Source organism: Phalacrocorax aristotelis, chromosome 5 (genome assembly GCF_949628215.1).
Source record: "Phalacrocorax aristotelis chromosome 5, bGulAri2.1, whole genome shotgun sequence".
Taxonomy (NCBI): Eukaryota; Metazoa; Chordata; class Aves; order Suliformes; family Phalacrocoracidae; genus Phalacrocorax; species Phalacrocorax aristotelis.
In genome coordinates, this window is record NC_134280.1 from 15,890,187 (window position 1) to 15,908,991 (window position 18,805).

Here is an 18,805-nt window from a genome sequence, read left to right on the forward strand (position 1 = left end):
AGAAAAAATACTTTTTTCTGCACAATCATTTACAATATATCTCTTCTTGTGTTTCATATAAATTATAATGAGCCTGGACCTTTAAATGTTTGAAATTAAGTTATAACTCTCACAGTTGTCACTGTCTTCTGTGTTGTCTGTTACATCCTAACGAAAAGAAATAGTAAAATCCACCAATATTTGTTTAATAGAACAGTGCAAGACCTGCATGCCCTCTGGTGGAAGGGATCCTTAACAGACTAATGTAGATCAGATTTTGTGGCAGTGCTAAATGTTTGACCTGCAGACAGACACTCTCTCCTTTGATATACTTAGTTACTCAATTAAGTTATGTTTCTTCAGTTTGTTAGCTAGTAGGAAGTAAAACCCTTACAATGCATTATTTTTTTCACACTTTTCATTAGAGTTTGAACTCTTTCATTTCTCTTTAACCTCTTTCTTGACTTTTAACCTTGTTACTCCACTGTAATAAAAAGAAAATTAGTTATATGTTGTGTAAAAGCATTGAACAGTATCTCATTATTGACATAGGTTTTATATGTAGAATTTTTCTCTGCTTTTAAGGAAGTTTGCAGGTCCGATACAAGCTGAGTAAGGATGGGCTCCTCATTTTCACCATTGACTCTGGAAATTTTGCCAACCGAGAGCTGCACCATGTGAAGATTAATAGAGAAGGTAGAGAACTTGTCATTCAGGTATGCCATGGCTTATGCTGAGTGTTAAATAGTACTTCATGCCACAAACAGACCCACTGATTTCTGTGCCTGATTGCCAGCAGGAGGCACAGGTGCAACTAAAGCTGGTCCAGCAGCAGAACAGCCCTGTAGGTTAGACCAAAGCTCTATCCAGACCCTGCTTCAAGGAGTGCCCAATCATCGTGTTTGCCATTGAGTGATCCTTCCCTTGTCTCTGACAATCTGTGAATTAGTGTCATGGTTTAACCCCAGCTGGCAACCAAGCACCACACGGATGCTCGCTCACTTCCCCCACAATGGGATGGGGGAGAGAATCAGAAGAGTAAAAATAAGGCAACTCATGGGTTGAGATAAAGACAGTTTAACAGGTAAAGCAAAAGCCTCATGCACAAGCAAAGCAAAACAACGAATTTATTCACTACTTCCCATGGGCAGGCAAGTGTCCAACCATCTCCAGGAAAGCAGGGCTCCATCACGTGTAACGGTTACTTAGGAAGACAAATGTCATCACTCTGAATGTCCCCCCTTTCCTTTTTCCCTCAGCTTTGTTTGCTAAGCATGACATCATATGGTATGGAATATCCCTTTGGTCAGTTGGGGTCAGCTGTCCTGGCTGTGCCCCCTCCAAACAACTTGTGCACCCCCAGCCTGCTCACTGGTGGGGTGGGATGAGAGGCAGAAAAGGCCTTCGCCCTGTGGAAGCACTGTTAGGGAGTAACTAAAACATCCCTGAATTATCAATACTATTTTTAGTGCAAGTCCAAAACACAGACCCATACTAGCTACTCTGAAGAAAACTAACTCTCTCCCAGCCAAAACCAGCACAATTAGGAAACACCTTTGGCCAGAAGTTCATCTGGACCATTGGAGTGGTTCTGGGGCTTAGGGTTGTCTGTGTGACCTGTAGTCCCAGAGGAAATACACAGTATGAATCATTAAAAATCTGCCAAAGGGATAAAAACAGCTGAGGAATGAGTACTTGTGAATATAATTTCGTTTAGGGTATATGCCCCAAGGGAGAATGTGACCCCAGCAGCCTTTTCCTCTCACAGGGAAGGAAAAGCTGTGCATGATGATGCCCTGTCCCTTTGCTAGAAGCAAGCCATGCTGAGTGTGACAACCTCATAAGAGACGAGAACTCTCCTCTGCCTTGTTTCCCTGCATTTCCTTTCTTTCCAAGGCAGGGAGAAGATGACCATCTTACTGTTCCTTCTGCGGCTGATTATAGCAGTTCATATTACAAAGCAAGTTGTCTAGATCTGGGCAGCAGTCATTTAACAGGGAAGGGTGGTAGAGTCTACAGAGAAGCCACGTGTTGAGGAACAGAATGAGGAGGAGACAGAAACACAGGGAGTGTCACAGTTTTTCTTTGCTCTACAGTTTCCATGTCTGGGTGGTAAAATGATAACACAGCACACACGAGAGTGGGTAGGCCTGCTTATCTAGGAAGGAGGCTTATGCTAAAAGCCAGGGTTTTCCTCAAGTACCAGTCTTCTATTGTCTGCTGCGCTGTGGTTTTCTTCTATGCAGAACTAATTCTTCACAATACATTTCCAGAGAGGCCTCCTTTGAGTGTATTCTGAAGCGACTAGACATGGATTTTGGGAAGCAGGAGGATTTCAGTGTCAAACATTTTAAGCTTTTCTGAGGGAGAAATTTCTTCAAAGCCCTTTATATGACTATTCTGGTGTACCTTTCAGCTTCTTATACTAAAATCAAAGCACATTCACTCTGCTATCTTTAGAAACTGAATCACGCTTGGGGGCAGAATTAACTGATTTGCAGCTGAGAGCATTCCCAGAAGTCTGCAGTACAGAGGGATCTAGGGATGTCTGCATGCTGCTCTAATGAACTAATTTTACTGACCTCTTCCAGGTTGATCAAGTTCTCAAACTCAAACACAACTTTTCTGAGATTGATTTTAAGGCCATCAAATCACTCACCTTGGGCAAGGTCACAGGTAGGTTCTACTAAAAATATTCCTGACTCATTAGTTGTTATAGAGCTGGAGTTAACCTGTGCTGTTTGTTGAGTTTTTAATAGGGTTCAGGTTTTGTTTGGCTGGTGTAGCTGTAAGAGTTGGCCTGAACAGTACTCCTATTTGTATATCTCATCAACGCAAAAAATGTGGGAGCTTTACTTGTTTGCACTGATAGCAATATTAACTTCTCCAATTGCTCCCTCCAGTAAAGTGATTCATATTGCCTGTGTGGCTGCACAAGGTGGCATCTTAGCCTAATGATGGCATCTTAGCCTAATGATGTCATTTTGCTGACTACAGCTTGCTTCTCTCAAGCCATCTCTGTTTCCTAATGATAAAAACAGTAGTACTGTAAGCCTTCATCCTCTCTACCCTTTTTCACTCCCAGTCCTTTTCTCTTTGAATTCTGCAAGGAATATTTATATTACATATAGCACTGAGGCCACAATTCTACATGCTCTGTGCATGGACCATCTTGATCTTTACCCCTCTGCACTACAAAGCCGTTACAAGACCAGGAAAACTCTGCCTGAAATTCAGAAAGTAGAACTCGTCTATTTTGTAGTAGGTTATATTACTTTATTTAAGTCTTATTTGTTTCCAGTAAGATTCTAAATGCTTCCTTGGTTATAGACATTTTAGTCCTTTGTTAGAATCGGACATCTATATCAAGCCTGATATCTGTTTAACTATTACAATTTTATATGTTTTATTAATAGCACCCAAGGCCTGTGGAACTGGTAGCTAGACAGAAACTGTAGACATCCTCTAGTGCCTACTTTGCAATATGATTTATAATGGTGTTAGTGTATTCTGTGTAATGTTTTACTAAGTAGATAAGGGCAGGAACTGATTTTCCCCCTAATTGTATTTAATATTTGATCAGAATGCAGCAAACTTCCAAGCTGTTGTGGACAGGTTTGGGGACATGACACTTTTCAGTCCAAGTCAGAGCTAGGCTAAAAATATCATTTTGTCAACAGTCAGCTGTAGTGCTGAAAATCTAAAAGAATATTGCTCATCATGATCTGTACCTAAAGCTCCAGCTATAGATACCAAATCAATAAATCAAGGCTTTTCTAACCAGCAAGATGGAACATAGCATAAAGATGTTCAAACCTGTAGCCAGCAAGCTGACAAGATGCAGCTCAGCATCATGAGGACAAACCAGATTTAGTCACAAAAGTGTGATTAACTTTATAGGTACAAGGTGGCTGAGAAGCCAAAAAGCCCAGATGTATCTCCAGAGGTCTGGCATTCAGTTCCACTGAACACCACAGACTTGTCTCCAGACAGCTTTTAATGGATATATCCTTCTGATATTTCTCTCTTGCCCCAAAGTTGATTGGGATTTTGTTTTAATTATAGTAATAATAATAGCAATAGTTCATATTTTGTAATGAAACTAAAGCCATAAACTTGGCCATCCACATGGTGGGAGATACTATTGCTGTACCAGGAATCACACAATGTGTCCCAGCAAGTCGCTTTAATTCCAGCCTAATCCTAATTCTGGTTTCTTCTTCATATGTTAAGTGAATTTTCACAAACTTTTTCTTCTATGTCAGGATTTCATTTTCCAGGTTTTATCCCGCAGCTGTAGCTGTGCTGAGTAGAGTCCTTGTGCCCTCACAAAATCACAAATCCCCTTGAGTCTTCTCCTCTGCAGGATGAACAGTCCCAGCTCTATCAAGCCTTTCCTCATATGAAGGATGCTCCTGCTGGCAATGCCCTTCCCAAAGCAACCATGGATGCCAGGATATTGTTGGTTGCCTTTGCTGCAAGGACATATTTTTGGCTCATGGGCAGCTCGTTGTCCACCAGGACCCCGGTGTCTTTCTCTGCAAAGCTGCTTTCCAGCTTGTCAGCCCCAACCAGGGTGGGTGGATGGGGTTATTCCTAACCCAAGTGCAGATCTTTGTATTTCCTTTGTTGGACTTCATGAAGTTCCTGTTTTCCCATTTCTCCAGCTTGTCAATGTCCCTCTGAATGATGGCACAACTACCTGGTCTGCCAACTGCTCTTTCCAGTCTTGTGTCGTCTCCAAACTTACTCAGGTTGCACACAGTCCCATGCTGGCAAAAATCCCTACTGCTACAAAGTCAAGAGTATTGCCTTGTGTCAAGAGGAGAGCTGGACCTTGTCATTTTAGGAATGTGGAACTTACATAAATATATCCATTCATCATTTATAGTATTACATCGGTAAAATGTCAACGATATTTTTTTTTTTTTAATGATGGCTCACCAGAAGGTGAATACTAGTGACCAAAACCAATATCCTTCAAGTTCTTCCTTGTCATTGTTCATTCCCTCAGCAAAGCATAAACTTCCAGAGGCATGTTATGCTTCGAAGTAGACCTAGACTTCCTGTAGTGTCTGTTTTGGATGCCACTGGGATTTAGGGTCCTAAAGATATTTATTAGCAACATTTAAGTGTCCACTGAAATAGGACCACACAAAACCCCTCTGTTCTGCGTGTCCTACACATTCATGCTATACTTTTCTGAAAAATTTGTCTCTCTTCTTTCCTGTCACACCACTGCTTGTTTGCTTGCTCTAACAGCCTGATCCTGGCTGCTCAACCAGATGGTTATCCACCTTCTTTATCGACTCCACCATCCATTCCCCACTGGCCAAGAAATCTGAAAAAGAGCTTCCAGCATGACATCATAAAAGCTTGAAACCTCTTCCTCAACAGATTTTCTTATGATAACCATTTTAGCACAGCTGGAACATTTGAAAACTGCACTTTTATACAATGAGCAGTTTGTAAATAATAGTGCTTTCCCCCCTTCTACTCCCCCATCCCTGTTACACCTCCTTTAGTCAAAAGCAACTTAAAAACTCTGATATTTTTTTCTGCTTTTCAAATCTGCTATATTTTTCAATGGCTACCCTACACCCAGCTCTGAATTCCAGGAAAAAACCCTCCGTTTAAGGCAGAGGAGGCTCACCTGGAATTCAAAATATAGGGACACTGACTCTGCCACAGACTGCTTGAATGACCTTGGGCAAGCCATTTATGTGCAAATATAAAGGTAAGCGGGCATTTTATTCCCACTGGAACCAGTCTGAGCTTTACTATCTCTGTTCTTTATCAGTAAAGCATGGATAATAGAACATCCCTACATCAGAGGGGTGCTAGGAGGATAAAAGCATTAAAGGCTGTGAGCTGTTCAGATTCACAGTAATGGGGCCATATAGCTGCCTTAGAAATATCAATCTAAATATAAGTGTGGCTTAGAAGACAAGGGAGTAAAAAGAAGCAGCATTCAAGTAACCAACAGACGTTCGTTGAATTCATCCTCACGGTATCCAAGAGCAATAGAAAAATATTATCTTGTAGTTTGTTGTCATTTTTACTTCACAGATATAGAGGTAAGATACAAAAGGACCTATCCAAAGCTCATCAGTATCAATGGGAGTTTTTCCATGGACTTTAATGAGTACTGGATTGAGGCCCCAAGTGGGTCATACGGTTTATGGCAAAGTCTCAGTGAAATCTTAGCCAGAGTCCCAGTTCATTTACTTTAAGTACTCCTTGCAGAGCTCATACTGCTGTATTTAACCACATGAGCTCTATTGGCAATCTGACCTAACTGTGAAGCTGGATCCACTTTGAACAAGGGATTGAACTCCATGACCTTCAGAGGTGTCTTTCAACTTAAATTAATCTGTAATTCTCTGATCTCAGAGAAACATTTGCATACATTCAGATCTTGTCTAAAAAAAAGCTGCTATCCCAATAGAAAATATAATTTTTTTTTGGGGGGGGGGGGGGGGGGGGGGGGGGGGTTGACCTTAATGAATCTTTGAAAACTTCTTACTGTGCCCCAACATGTCTAAATCTTTCATCATTATAGTCCCTGGAAAAATAATCACTGATGCAAAAAAACAAATCTCATTGCCTGCATATTTGCTTCTGAGCAGTTTAATATAGTAGCTTTGCAGTGATGCCAGAGTGAAAGGGTAGCATTGAAAGGGATTCAACAGTGCTCTGAAGAAAAAGGTTGCAAAGATTTCTTTAGCACTTATTAACGTTGACCTAATTTATTTATGTCTTCAAAGTGTTGAAGTAGCAGATCTTTCCCATACTGGCAATGTAAAGAACTGTTTAGTCTAGCACATAATCATGATATCTTTTATCTGTAAAACCTGAGCTAAAACACACTCAAGTTGTAGGATTCTTTTTACTGAATCATTCAGCTTTGATATAAAGTGTACCTAGAAGAAAGTTTATCTGGAAAGGAATTCTATTAAAAACATTATGTAGGTGCAGCACAGTTTTTATGATTTCTACAATAGCTTTTCTTATTAAAAGTTCACAAGAAGAAAATGGAATCTGTACACTGGTGAGATCACAGAGCACTTCATCCAGGAGTGATATTATATTGAGGGACATGATAATTGAATAATTAAATCAGAAGGGGTAAGTTGGCATTAACGCTGAGATACAAAAGCTTCCCTAAAAAAGCATGTCCTTTTAAAGAGTTTTTATGGAACAGACTTAAGTTCATTTTTTCGGTGGAAAGTCATTCCTTTTTTAAGCTCACAAGATCACAGTTTCCTTGAGAAATTTAAAGTCACAATCTTGGAATATCATGCTCTAGCATTTTAAACAATACAGCAATAGCTGCAAGAGATATTGGCTGGACCCTTCTGGTCACTATAAAGCTCTTTACTGCAGACTCTTCTTGCCCTAAATACCTGTTTCTTAGAGGGACCATACCCAGGAAAATGATCTCTTGGGTGCATTATAAGGCACCTTTAAAAGTCATTGTTTTTCCTCTGGGGAGCCTAGTAAAGGATTAAGGAAAATGGAAATGACTGCTTAGGACAAAAGTGGAGAGGTATTTGGGACAAAGATGGCAGCAGTTAAAATAAGCATAAAATGGCTATCCCAGGCACTTCAAGCAATCCAAGGTCTAAGCCAATAATGCCATCATGTCTCTATCAAAAAGAGACCAAATCCAGACTTCATCCTCAGCAATATCACGTACCTTATGATCATAAGACCATGCTTAAACCCCTTTTTTCTTGATGATAATACTGCCTAAATTATTGTCCAAGGTCATCTACTTCTATCCAGAATTTTTTTTGTTCTGAATTCTTGCTACTTGAGTTGATTTTAGCTGTCTGCTGAGAAAATCATGTGTTCCTTTGCACATTGTCTCTCCATCTTCTAGAATATTTTCTTCTTTTCATAGATTTTGTTTTGAGCCCATTCAAAATCACATAAGACTGGCTGCATTGTGACAGATTAGGATTCAAATGTCAAAAACTGGCATGAAAAATGTTTCACATTTTAAGTCCAAGCAGTACTTCATTTTTGATGGCAAACTGTCTTTAAGAAAACATACAAAATGCATGTCTGAAATTACCTCTGCTAAGCCTAATGAAACAAAAATTCTCAAATGTTCCACTTGGCACAAAATATTCAATTGCCGGCAAGAAAATCCTGGTCTGTTCTGCTCTTTCCTGGGAAAACGTGTGAGAAAAAGTACTTTTGCTTTGCTCTTGCTGTCCCTTGATTTTTCAGAAGTGGCTCAGAGGTGCATTGAATGCCTGGAGCCTGTCTCCTTTTCAAACTCATTCCCTCTTAAGCAAGAGCCAAACTGGTTGAGCTCAATGGTTCTAACAAGGAAAAATTTCTGTGTTGTTCACTCCACTGCCTTTATGGCAGGCTCACACCATTAAATTAGCTTATTCCAAATAAACCTTTTTCTGAGTTCCAGCCTAATCCGAGATATGCTTTCTGCCCTTTATTAATTAATGGTTAGTATCAGCAATGTTTAGTGAGGTTGTTGAAGGACATAGCAGCTTATTTTTTGAGGTAACTACACAGTACCTGCTAGTCAACTCTTCTGAGACAGGTGCAATGTGGAGACTGCAAGAGTCTTTTACTTCAAGGTCATGGGCTCAAATTTAGTGACAATTTCCAAGAAGTAATCTTGCCAGTGCTGTTCAGCAGCTTGGAAAAATGAGGTGATGGATACACTTTAACTCCCTCAAAAATCATCTTTCTATTTCTCAGACTAAAAAAAAGGACAACCAGTGTTTCAGCATACAGAGTAAATTACCCTTTGTGTTTCTACCAGAGATTCACTCAGATTAATTAATTAATAAGGGGATAGACATTTAAAACAGTCTATGTCTGCTCTCACTGACATTAAAAATAAATTTCAATTAAGGAAACCCATGATGGGCCTTCCTGAATGTAAGTGAACATACAAGTAAACTGGGGCTCAGATTTAAGTTTCTGAGTGACATGAAATTAATGTTTATAAAGAAAGAACAAAAAGATACTGGATAACATTTATGGTCCCATTTTCCACAGTGACATCTTTAGAAAGAAGGTCTTTTGAGCCACTCTCCCTTCATGCAAATAACTTTTGATTTCTCTTTGATTCCAGTTACCTGTCATATTAGTAGTTGTTTACTATGTCAATTTGCTGATACATTGCTGAGCAGCTTAATGCTTGGTCTGGCAGAATTCTATTTATGACGAAAATTAACTCCCCATTAGTGAGATATTAAGACTTAAAATTGCTTTATTTATTTAAGATCCTAAACCAAGCGTGTTGTATATGGCAGAGGTGCACAAAGAAGCAGCAGGGGAACAGGATGTCTGTTTTGGTGAATAGGAATGAATCAGCAGATAAATTATGTTGATACAGTCAATAAAGTTTAAAAAATACAAATACATGTTAGGCTTAATCCTCATTATCACAGAAAGCCATTGCAAGTACATGGAAAATAGGAAAGCAAAATGGACACAAAACTTACTGAGCTGTGACATTGCAGACAGCTTCCAGGGAACAGCTAGAGGACGCAGCAAAAAGCCAGACCAACTTATGCACCGCTCAGCAGACAAAGCTTAAAAATTCCTAAAAATATTCCTAAAAAACTTAAGTTGTGGGAAATGAACAGTTAAATTACTCAAAAGCCAAAAGCAATTGCCTTCTCACCCACCATGTAGAAATCATCCAGTATAGCTCAGTCTCCAGTACCAAGAACAGAAATGCAATGCTAAAATGACAGAAGAGCAAACCAAGCCAGCAGCAGCAATTCAGTGTGATTTTCCAGGCTAGCCAAATGCATGGAAAGATTCACAGCATAACCAGGTCAGAGGAAGGCCACTGATGTTCCATATGACCTTGCTTCAGCACAGCCCTTGGAACTTCAGCAAGCTGCTTCTCTTACTGAGCACCATGTCATGTAATCAAAATATCTTTTGGAAAAACATTTTAGCATGATTTAAAGACTTCAGGTGACAGAGTGGCCTTTAATAAGCCTTTCACAGAGGTAACCATGTCATAGTCACAGATTTACATTATGCACTCAAGAATTCGGAGGGCAGCACAACTGAGGACAGTTCACACCCAAGTTGTGCAGGTTTCTTGTTGAGAACAGTGAAAGCCCCACTTTCTGAAAGACATAAGGCATGTATGTAAAGCCATATAATAAAGCAAAAAGTATCTGAGCACATGGGTTTTTTACCAGAGGACTCTGGGGTTGTTTTTGGTTTGTTCTTTGATTTCTTTTTTTCAAATTTCAAGGCCTTCAACAACAAATCTCCTGGTTCTCATTCATGCAAATCTTACTTTGGCAAAAGACTCCTGGAATTGGCCCATTTGACTTTCTAAAAAAACCTTCAAAAGTACTGTATCTTAGACTTTTCAAACCACTGTACCATGAAAAAGGAATTCATTATTTCTTAGGCTTTACCTTTTGCACATTGGGGCAGAACAGAGCAATTTAGATTGCCTGATGTCTAAAAGATACAAACAAATCCAACTTTTGTGTCAGAGCTAAGAAAACAAGAAAGGCTGAGAGTAGGAACGTTTACAAAGGTTTTTATCAATTCAACAAAGATGGCAAATAGCATAAATCAGTCTTTTAGTTTTATATAAGCCTTCTTGCAGAAACTTGGAAACAATTCTTTGTCTGTTTTATAATACCCCTGACAAAACCTCATTTAAAAACCTGAATGCAGCCAATTCCTACTTTGAGAAGAGCAGATGTGAACCTCTGTAAGGCTACAGTTTTGCCAGTGGCAAAGCCTCGCTGTTTCCCTTCCCATCTCTCTCTCTTGCAGCTATTCACAGCCCAGAGGCTGTCCCCATGACAGCTCTGCAGACTGAGCAGCTCTCCTGTAAGACCCCTTGGAGAGCAAGCTCACACCGTACCTTGCTTTGCTGAGAAGCAGCCAAACCCTTCCACGTTATACTTCCATGAAGACATTCAAACATAATTAGAAATCCTTCTTGGCTCATTCCTTCTGACCACGTGACATAACAGTCACAGATATTGAGCACTAAAATAATGTGTGATTTGGGCTAGATTTTGAGATTTCTCTGTATTTTCTTATATGTAAAAGAAGTTTCTGTAATTCAGGTATCAATGTCTGTTATAAGAGAAGGGCTACTTTTTTTGTAAATCCTTTTGGCTGAAAGCTTGTAAAATCATTGTATTTGAATGGTAGTGGAAAACTTGGACTTTATTTTAAAATTTAACATCTTACTCTTTCAAGCTTTGAAAATAAACTTGAAAAGCTGGGAATCCTTATTTTCCAATGTCATTGGAAGTATTTCCAAAACTTTTAATGGTAGAAGTTTCTTTTCATTAGCAGGTAATTTTTAAGACTTTGAATAAGTTCTGGTACTCTATATGTGTGCATTTGTGGTTTTTTTTCATGTTTGATTGACCTAGATATAAGGCGCATCATGTTACAGACCTCTGAGCAGTATTGAATTTCAATTTCTGGAAAGTAAATAAATGAGAGCTTGGAGGAAACAGAAGATGGCTTCGCTGTCCTTCACTGACTTTCCCAAACAATCTTTGATATTACAACATTTGGAACTAAATAAAATCCACTTATCTTTGAATTAGCTTTCTCTCTGTGAAATTTAAATGAACACAGACCAACAGGTAAATTAATGGTGCTATCTCATCTTCAGGCTGGAAAAGAGCATGGAGATATTGGGTTTGGTTTTGATGTAGTCAAAAAGAGGTATAGTTTGCTTTTTATTTTATTCATGGAATGGGGCTAGCAGAGTGAGGGCCTGGCTCATAAGTAGGAGGATTCCTAGGAACTCTGATTATAAAAATGTAGTAAAATGATTAGGTGCATCAGAAAAGTTAGTTGAAAAATAAACCCTTGAAGAAGGGTGGAAGCCTATATTAGCAAGCCATTCAGTATTAGGCCACATGAAACATTGTATAATAGAAAATAGAGGGCGGGCTCCTTTATTAAAAGAGTGGAGGAGGTAGAATGCCTTGAAGATATGGTCCATATCTGTGAAACTCATGTTGTTAACAAATGCAAAAAAAAAATGGAGCATCATCCCCAGGGTTCTGTGATATTCAGTGTTTCTATTTTTACTGTTTATTGTTATTATTGTTATTGCCATGGTTAGCATCTATGATGTGTTAAATATTGTCCAGACAGTAGAGAAAATGGATGAGGAAAGAAGCACAATGTAGGCTTTTATGTCCAAGCCAACTTGATTCAATATAAGTAGCATTGCAGAGGAAGGACTGGGGATGGGAACCTCATGGATCAGGCCAGGTGGAACTTGTAGGCTGCTGAAGAAGTACCTGAACAGTTGAGATTGGATGAAGAGAAGTAAAAGGGGTGGGTGAGGCAAAAAAGGATTATTTTTTTTTTAATGCCTTCATAAAACAGATAATGTCTGGCGTGTTTTTCTGTTGTACTGCAGATAGTTTGTCATTGGACCCTGAAATCTCGAAGGCAAATGCCCATGGTTTCACTGGCTGCCTGTCCTCTGTTCAGTACAACCACATTGCTCCCCTGAAAGTTGCCTTACGCCATCCCAGCATTGCTCCTGTGACTGTCAAAGGCTCTTTGACTGAATCCAGCTGCGTGTCCATAATGGAAGCTGATGTGAACACAGTAACCTCAATATATTCCTCATCAGGTTTGTGTCACCGAAGGGGAATGGGGTATTTAAAGGATGCTGTAGAGTGAGGTTTCCTTTCTTTTTGCTGTAATGCAATTATGATAGTATAAATATTGGAACTGGGAAGTTGCCTTTTCTCTCAGAATTAAGAGTGTTGAAGATGAGCATTAGAATTAGCCAAGGCCCTTTTAAAAGTCATTGTACTAAAACAAAGGTTCTAGACTAAGTTCCTGGATTACCTAAAACATGCCTAGAACAAACAAAAAATTCCCAAAGCTATCATGGAAACAGCATTGGAAATGTGGTTATGCACTTGATTTGCCGTTGCTGTCCACTCTAGATAGTTCCAGTGCTGCAGATCTCAAAGGCGAACATAAATGTTACACAGATTCCATATCCCAGGGGTGATGAAGCAATAGGAGTCATTAAAAAAAAATTGAATTTTTTCCTACAAATGGAACAGAAATGAACAAAACCTCCTTGTGCAAACCCCTTGACACGTGTGTGACTTCCATTGAATGCTTGTACTTTATTCTCTCAAGCTAAAGAGGAGCACTACTTGAGTGGTACCAGTAAGATGATCCCAACAGTTTGTTTATCTTTTGCAATCCTGAAACTGTCCTCTGGGAATCTTAAGTATTTTGCAAATGTGAATTTGTATGCAGAGAAGGAAACTCAGAGCAGCTGGAAGTGTCACCAGGAACAGGGGCAATCAAGTTGCTGCTTTAGTCACCAGTGGATGTGGCAGAATTCTTAATGACCAGAAAGGGGTACAAATTAAGGGCTATTTTTTGCCCCTTAACCAACGAAGCCACTTTTTTTCTGATAACTAATAAAACTCTTTCTTAGATTATAATATGATTCCTTTGGCATTTGTACTTGCATCAAATCCCCATTTCCTGCAGCTTCTGTCTAAGATATTCAGCAGAAAACAAATGATGCTATTAGCATTCTGCACAGGGAAAAAAGGCTGCTGATTACTCTGTGGAGAGTGGCTGCCAGTGTGTGTGTGCTTCTCCCCACCCCCCAACTTTCTTCTCGCCACCCAGAGTTGACTAAAGTATCTGCTGTGATGCACAGAAGAAATGTGTCTTGTAAATACCAAATGGGCAATGATACTGAAAATATGAACTCCTTGCCCTGTGATGTGTCACCTCCATGATCTAATTTTTCTAAAGAGTTAAGAAAGCAGTAAAACCTGAGGCTCAGAGCTGCAGGACAGAACACAATGTGTAGCATCTTTGGACTTAAATATTTAAAGCTTACAATTAGTTGCATGATATTGTCAAGGTTAAGCGCTGTTACATCAGAAATGCAGAACTATTATAAAAGTTCATCCCTGTCGTTGCTGCTCTGTGCTCTAAGATATGATTTCCTCTCAATATGATGAATTAACTGACACTACTGCCTTACTCTTCACACTGGACTTCATTAAAGCCTGACTGAATAAGATCTTTAGAACAAGTTAGTTCTGAAGACTTCGTGTCTTTAGATGCTATAGTAAGAGCACTGGGCGGTAGATTCTTGTTAAAAAAAAATTCCAATTTGTAGCAGATTATACTTTGTATAGATGTACTTGAAAATTACATTTATACATGGAAAAGGACACATTTTAAGAAATAAAAAGAAAACAGAGTTAAGGATTAACTTTCAAATTTACTGCACATATCTCAATTCATCAGTTCCCAATTTGTCATTATTGAGTGTCTGAGAAGAAAAATAGAACTTCAAAGTTGACTGTACATGTCTGTGTCAATTTTCTAATGTACAGATACAACAAAAAGCCCTCTAGGAAATCTCGCTTTAAATGTGTGAAAAAAGCTTTCTATATTTATAACTTGAAAAAATTGAAGCTCTTTCCTTTGGAGAGGAGTAGTTGTTGTCTTCAAGAAAGTTTCCTAGCAGACAGATATGGAATAAAATCCATTCACTCATGGCACAGTTATCTGTATACACACTTTCTGATTAGGAAACACAAAATGAAAGGTAACTTACTGTGGTTTTGATATTTAACAAAGATCTGCAAATCATCTTCTTCCTTGCTGAGACACATGCAGAGATTTTGGTATTCTGAACTCTGCACTGATGGCATAGAGATAATGGACTTTTACTATGCAATTTTTTATATATATATTAAAATACTGTAAATGCCAGAGCAGATTCATTCGTGTGAATGGTGGAGTCTTGAGCTGTGTGTCTACTCCAGCTGAAGAGCAGGTCTTCATGCATTTAAAGTAAAAATAGCCAAAAACTTTCATAAGTCAGAAACTACACAGAAAAATTTTGCTTCTGAAAGGCAGCTTAAACAGTGCAAGTCCCTGTCTAACTGTGCTAGTTTGCTGGACCTTATATTTCCAAACAAGGAGGAACTGGCCAGGGATGTGCTGGGACAGCCTTGGCTGTAGCAACTATGAGATGCCGGAGTTCAGGATCCTGAGAGGAAGGAAAAAAAGCAAAAAGTATGACTGCAACCCCAGACTTCAGGATAACAACATTTGACCTGGTAATGAACCTGCTTGGAACAATCCCATGGGATACAGCCCTGGTGAGAAGAAGGACCCAGGAGAGCTGGTTCAAGGATAACCTCCTCCCAGATCAAGACTGGGCCATCTCAATGAGCAGGAAGTCTAGCAAAGGTGGCAGAAGGCCCAGAGAGGTTGTGAAGTCTTCATCCTTGGGTATATTAAAAACCCAAATGGATATAGGCCTGAGAAACGTGCTGTAATAGACCTTGATTTGAGTAGGGGTTTGGACTAGATGGTCTCCAGAGGGGCCTTCCAACCTCAGCAGTGCTTCCAACCTCAGTGATTCACACTGTAATGTCATTAGTTTTATCTAAAAGAAGGAGATGTCCTGTTAAGGTCTTCAGAGTTTATGGTGTTCCCACTGGAGATGGTTCTGCTGTCACATGCCATCTGCTCCACTGTAATGAGGCACTCCCTCCTCTCCAGGTATCCTGACTTTATTTCTCAGGCAAAACATAATTCTTAAGGCCTATGTCTGTTGGCCTCCATCCTGAAACTGATCTCCAACATTTGTTCTGTTTTCCTCAGTGCTTCCATTCTGGTAACAGTCACCCCAAAACAGTGGAGATTTAATAGCATTTAGCGTCAGATCTTACATAATCTTCTAGGCATGAATGATGTCTTACATAATTTTTAAGGTAGAAATTTAATTTTATGCTTTCTAACTCTATTTGACTAATACCATGCACCAGCTGGAGATCTTTCTCTGGTACAGCGGGACTGATGTTCAACAGATGCGAATTTTTGTTGTAACTGATTTCACTAGCACCAGCTGAGGGCTGGGGTAGAGAATATCTCACCAAACTTGCAGTATCATACAGTTAAATCTCCTGAAGTCTAAAATAATTATTATTCCCCTCTTCTAGTTTACGGAAAGAAATAGGAGAATCGCACTGTCCATCTTTGACAGCCATCTTAGAGTATAAAATATCTGTAGATTCTTTTCCTCTGTTTGCATAAATAAAGAGTCTAAATTACTAGTTTTGATTTATATAACTAACTCTGAGATACTGAAAAATAAAGGAGATGAACCTCCCCATGATGTACAAAATTATAAGCAACCTTGATCTAACTTCAAATTTGTCCCTGCTTTGAGGTTAGGCTCAAAGGCTTGAGAGTAGGCTAAATAACCTCCAGAGTTCCCTTCAAACCTGATCTTTTCTATGATGCTATCTGTATTTATGTGTAAAAGGACAATTTTTATCCCTGTTCCAGTCCCACAAATGTAGTAAATGAGCTGAAGCATTGCCATGACTATTTGTTTCTTGGCAACATCATTATAGGCACCCAATATCCAAGAAAGGGGTCTCTTTCAAATAGGTCTCAACCTGAGCGTTCAAATCTCTCATTGGTAATTACCATTCACATCAATAATGGGTGTAGTGGAAGTGTTTAGCTGGCCCCAGAAGTCCCTTTTGTGCCTGTAGCTCAGTCAATGAACTGCAGGTATGGGGAACCCTGACTTTTAAGTATGTGTTTGATGAGAAATCCTTCCACCCCTAAAATGAGCAGTAGAGTTGCATCTTTTAAAACACGAAAGCCTCTTTGAGGCTGATGCCTTCTGCACGTCTTTGGGGCTAGTACGAGTGATGCAGAGAATAAGGAAAAAGTGTCCCCTTTAAGAACCAAAATAGCCCAAAGCCACCATCATTACAAACTCAGCACCTCCTGATACACAAATATAAAACTGTTGCTCGTTTCAATAAAAAATACCTTGGGCAATGAGGTACCAAAATGTGGCTGAGTCAGCTACTAAGGCAAGGATGTTCAATTACAATACACCTTGCAACACCAATTTTCTGAGTTAGACTTCCACCTCTTGCATCGGAAAGATCAGTTTAGCAAAGCAGTATAATATATAGCAGAGACAGTCATCCATAACTTCCATGTACATCCTCTGTATGATAGCCTGGAGGCTTGTGTAGGAGAGAAACACAGATAGGAATCTTGTCAAAGGAGAAGGTAAGCTGAAAGGTAAAACCAAATGTGAAGGTGCGGAAAGTTGGATTCAGCTAACAGTAGAAAACACAGCATTTTGTGAAACATGCAGGAATAAAGTAGTTATACTGCCTTAACTCCACTGACTTCAGGGAGGGTTTGACACCTCAGGTTGAATCTGAATTTGAAACTGCCAGCACATAGACTCTTTGGCCCAGTGTTTTGACAGTAGTCATTTATAGAGGCAGGTTACCAGAGAGCTCCAACACTGAGAAGCCTTTAATATATGAATTCACTTCTGACTCCTCTCTGTTTTGAATTCAATTTGACCACTGCATTTCTGCAATGGAGAGAAAAACATCCTTTCCAAGAAGCTGTCCCAAGAATGAGACTGCTTCTCTGTATGGGATTGAATTTTACTTGTATATCTGCAACTACAAATTTAGGTCAGGTCTAAACAAACATAGGTCAGGTCTAAATCTGTCTAGCCTTCCTTTCCTTTTGCTTCTTTCTGATATTATTTCTTAAGTATCAAAAGGAAAAAAAAGCTCTGTCTGAGAAAAGCTCCCTATGGGCTATTTAGTTCAAATGTCTCTCTGATTCTTCTACCCATAAACTGAGACAACACTTTCAGATGTTAGTGTGAGCCTTTTTGTTTCCTTTTAAATATATCCTTAACACACTTTGCTCCTGAAGATGTAGAAGAAAATTGCCCTGCAAGCTCACTTTATTTTTCAGAGAGATTTCTGGTTCAATTCTCCAACTCCCCAAATCACATCTTTTGAAAACAGATCAGAATTCATGAGGGTAAGGGGATGATTCTGTCTAAGCCACAGAGATAATGAATATACTTGATACAAAGAATAAGTTCTGTTTTGTTTAACCAACTGCAGATCCATTTGGGAAGACAGATGAAAGAGAACCTCTCACCAATGCAGTCAGAAGTGATTCAGCTGTGATTGGAGGTAACTTCATTTTTAAAGATTGCAATTGAAAAATAATTCTGTCAGGCCAAGCATCTAGGATATTTTAAATCCAGACACTGTAAAATCCGGTTCAAGTTTTTTGTAATCTAATGCAGGTCTGGTATTTGCTGTATTTATTAGCACATATCTGTATCAAGCTACCTAGACAGAAAACTACATTATGGATGAAGCCAATAGCAGTGGCATGTGATGTTGGATATCGCCCCAAAAAAGGCATTATGAATTGTCAAGAACCTAAGTCCTCTAAAACATAACCAAAGTCTGTCTATCTGCCTACTTAAGCAGTGGAGTTGGACAAGGTGACCTCCTGAGGTCCCTTCCAACCTCAACCATTCTCTGACTCCTTCTGATTCCATGATCTAAGACCTAGCTAACTACCACTCTGATGAGAGTCTCAACAGGCTCAACATTCACATAACCTGTATTTCTTGAGCACAAACCGGTTATGTAGTGAAACTGGCTAGGTCATATGGAGGCATTTATTTACTAGGGAAAGTTGTTCTTATAGCTGCATGTGTGGTTTTCATTTTCCTTTAACAATGTGGAAAGCAATTTATCTATTTATTTTATAGGATGCCCTGTAAGGAGCTGCCTTTGATAATATCTAGAATCTATAAACCAAAGTGTACAAAGCTCATGCAAGGTTTCCAGAGATAACACAGAAGAAAATACAACAGAGCAGGAATTTGTACGAGCATACAGATCCACTTTTTTAAAAGCAAACACACGGACCCAACTTTACTTCTAGCGAAAGC

The 18,805-nt window shown here is 39.3% G+C and overlaps 1 protein-coding gene across 1 annotated transcript in view; it reads left to right on the forward strand.

Annotated features, from left to right (window-relative positions):
- The window catches only part of CNTNAP5 (contactin associated protein family member 5), a 297,497-nt gene that overhangs the window by 269,609 nt on the left and 9,083 nt on the right, over window positions 1-18,805 (forward strand). The window contains exons 20-23 of the mRNA XM_075093104.1: window positions 565-695; window positions 2,571-2,655; window positions 12,401-12,619; window positions 17,958-18,029. Of these exons, the coding sequence (XP_074949205.1) occupies window positions 565-695; window positions 2,571-2,655; window positions 12,401-12,619; window positions 17,958-18,029 (507 nt within the window). The remainder of the gene's footprint in view (window positions 1-564; window positions 696-2,570; window positions 2,656-12,400; window positions 12,620-17,957; window positions 18,030-18,805) is intronic.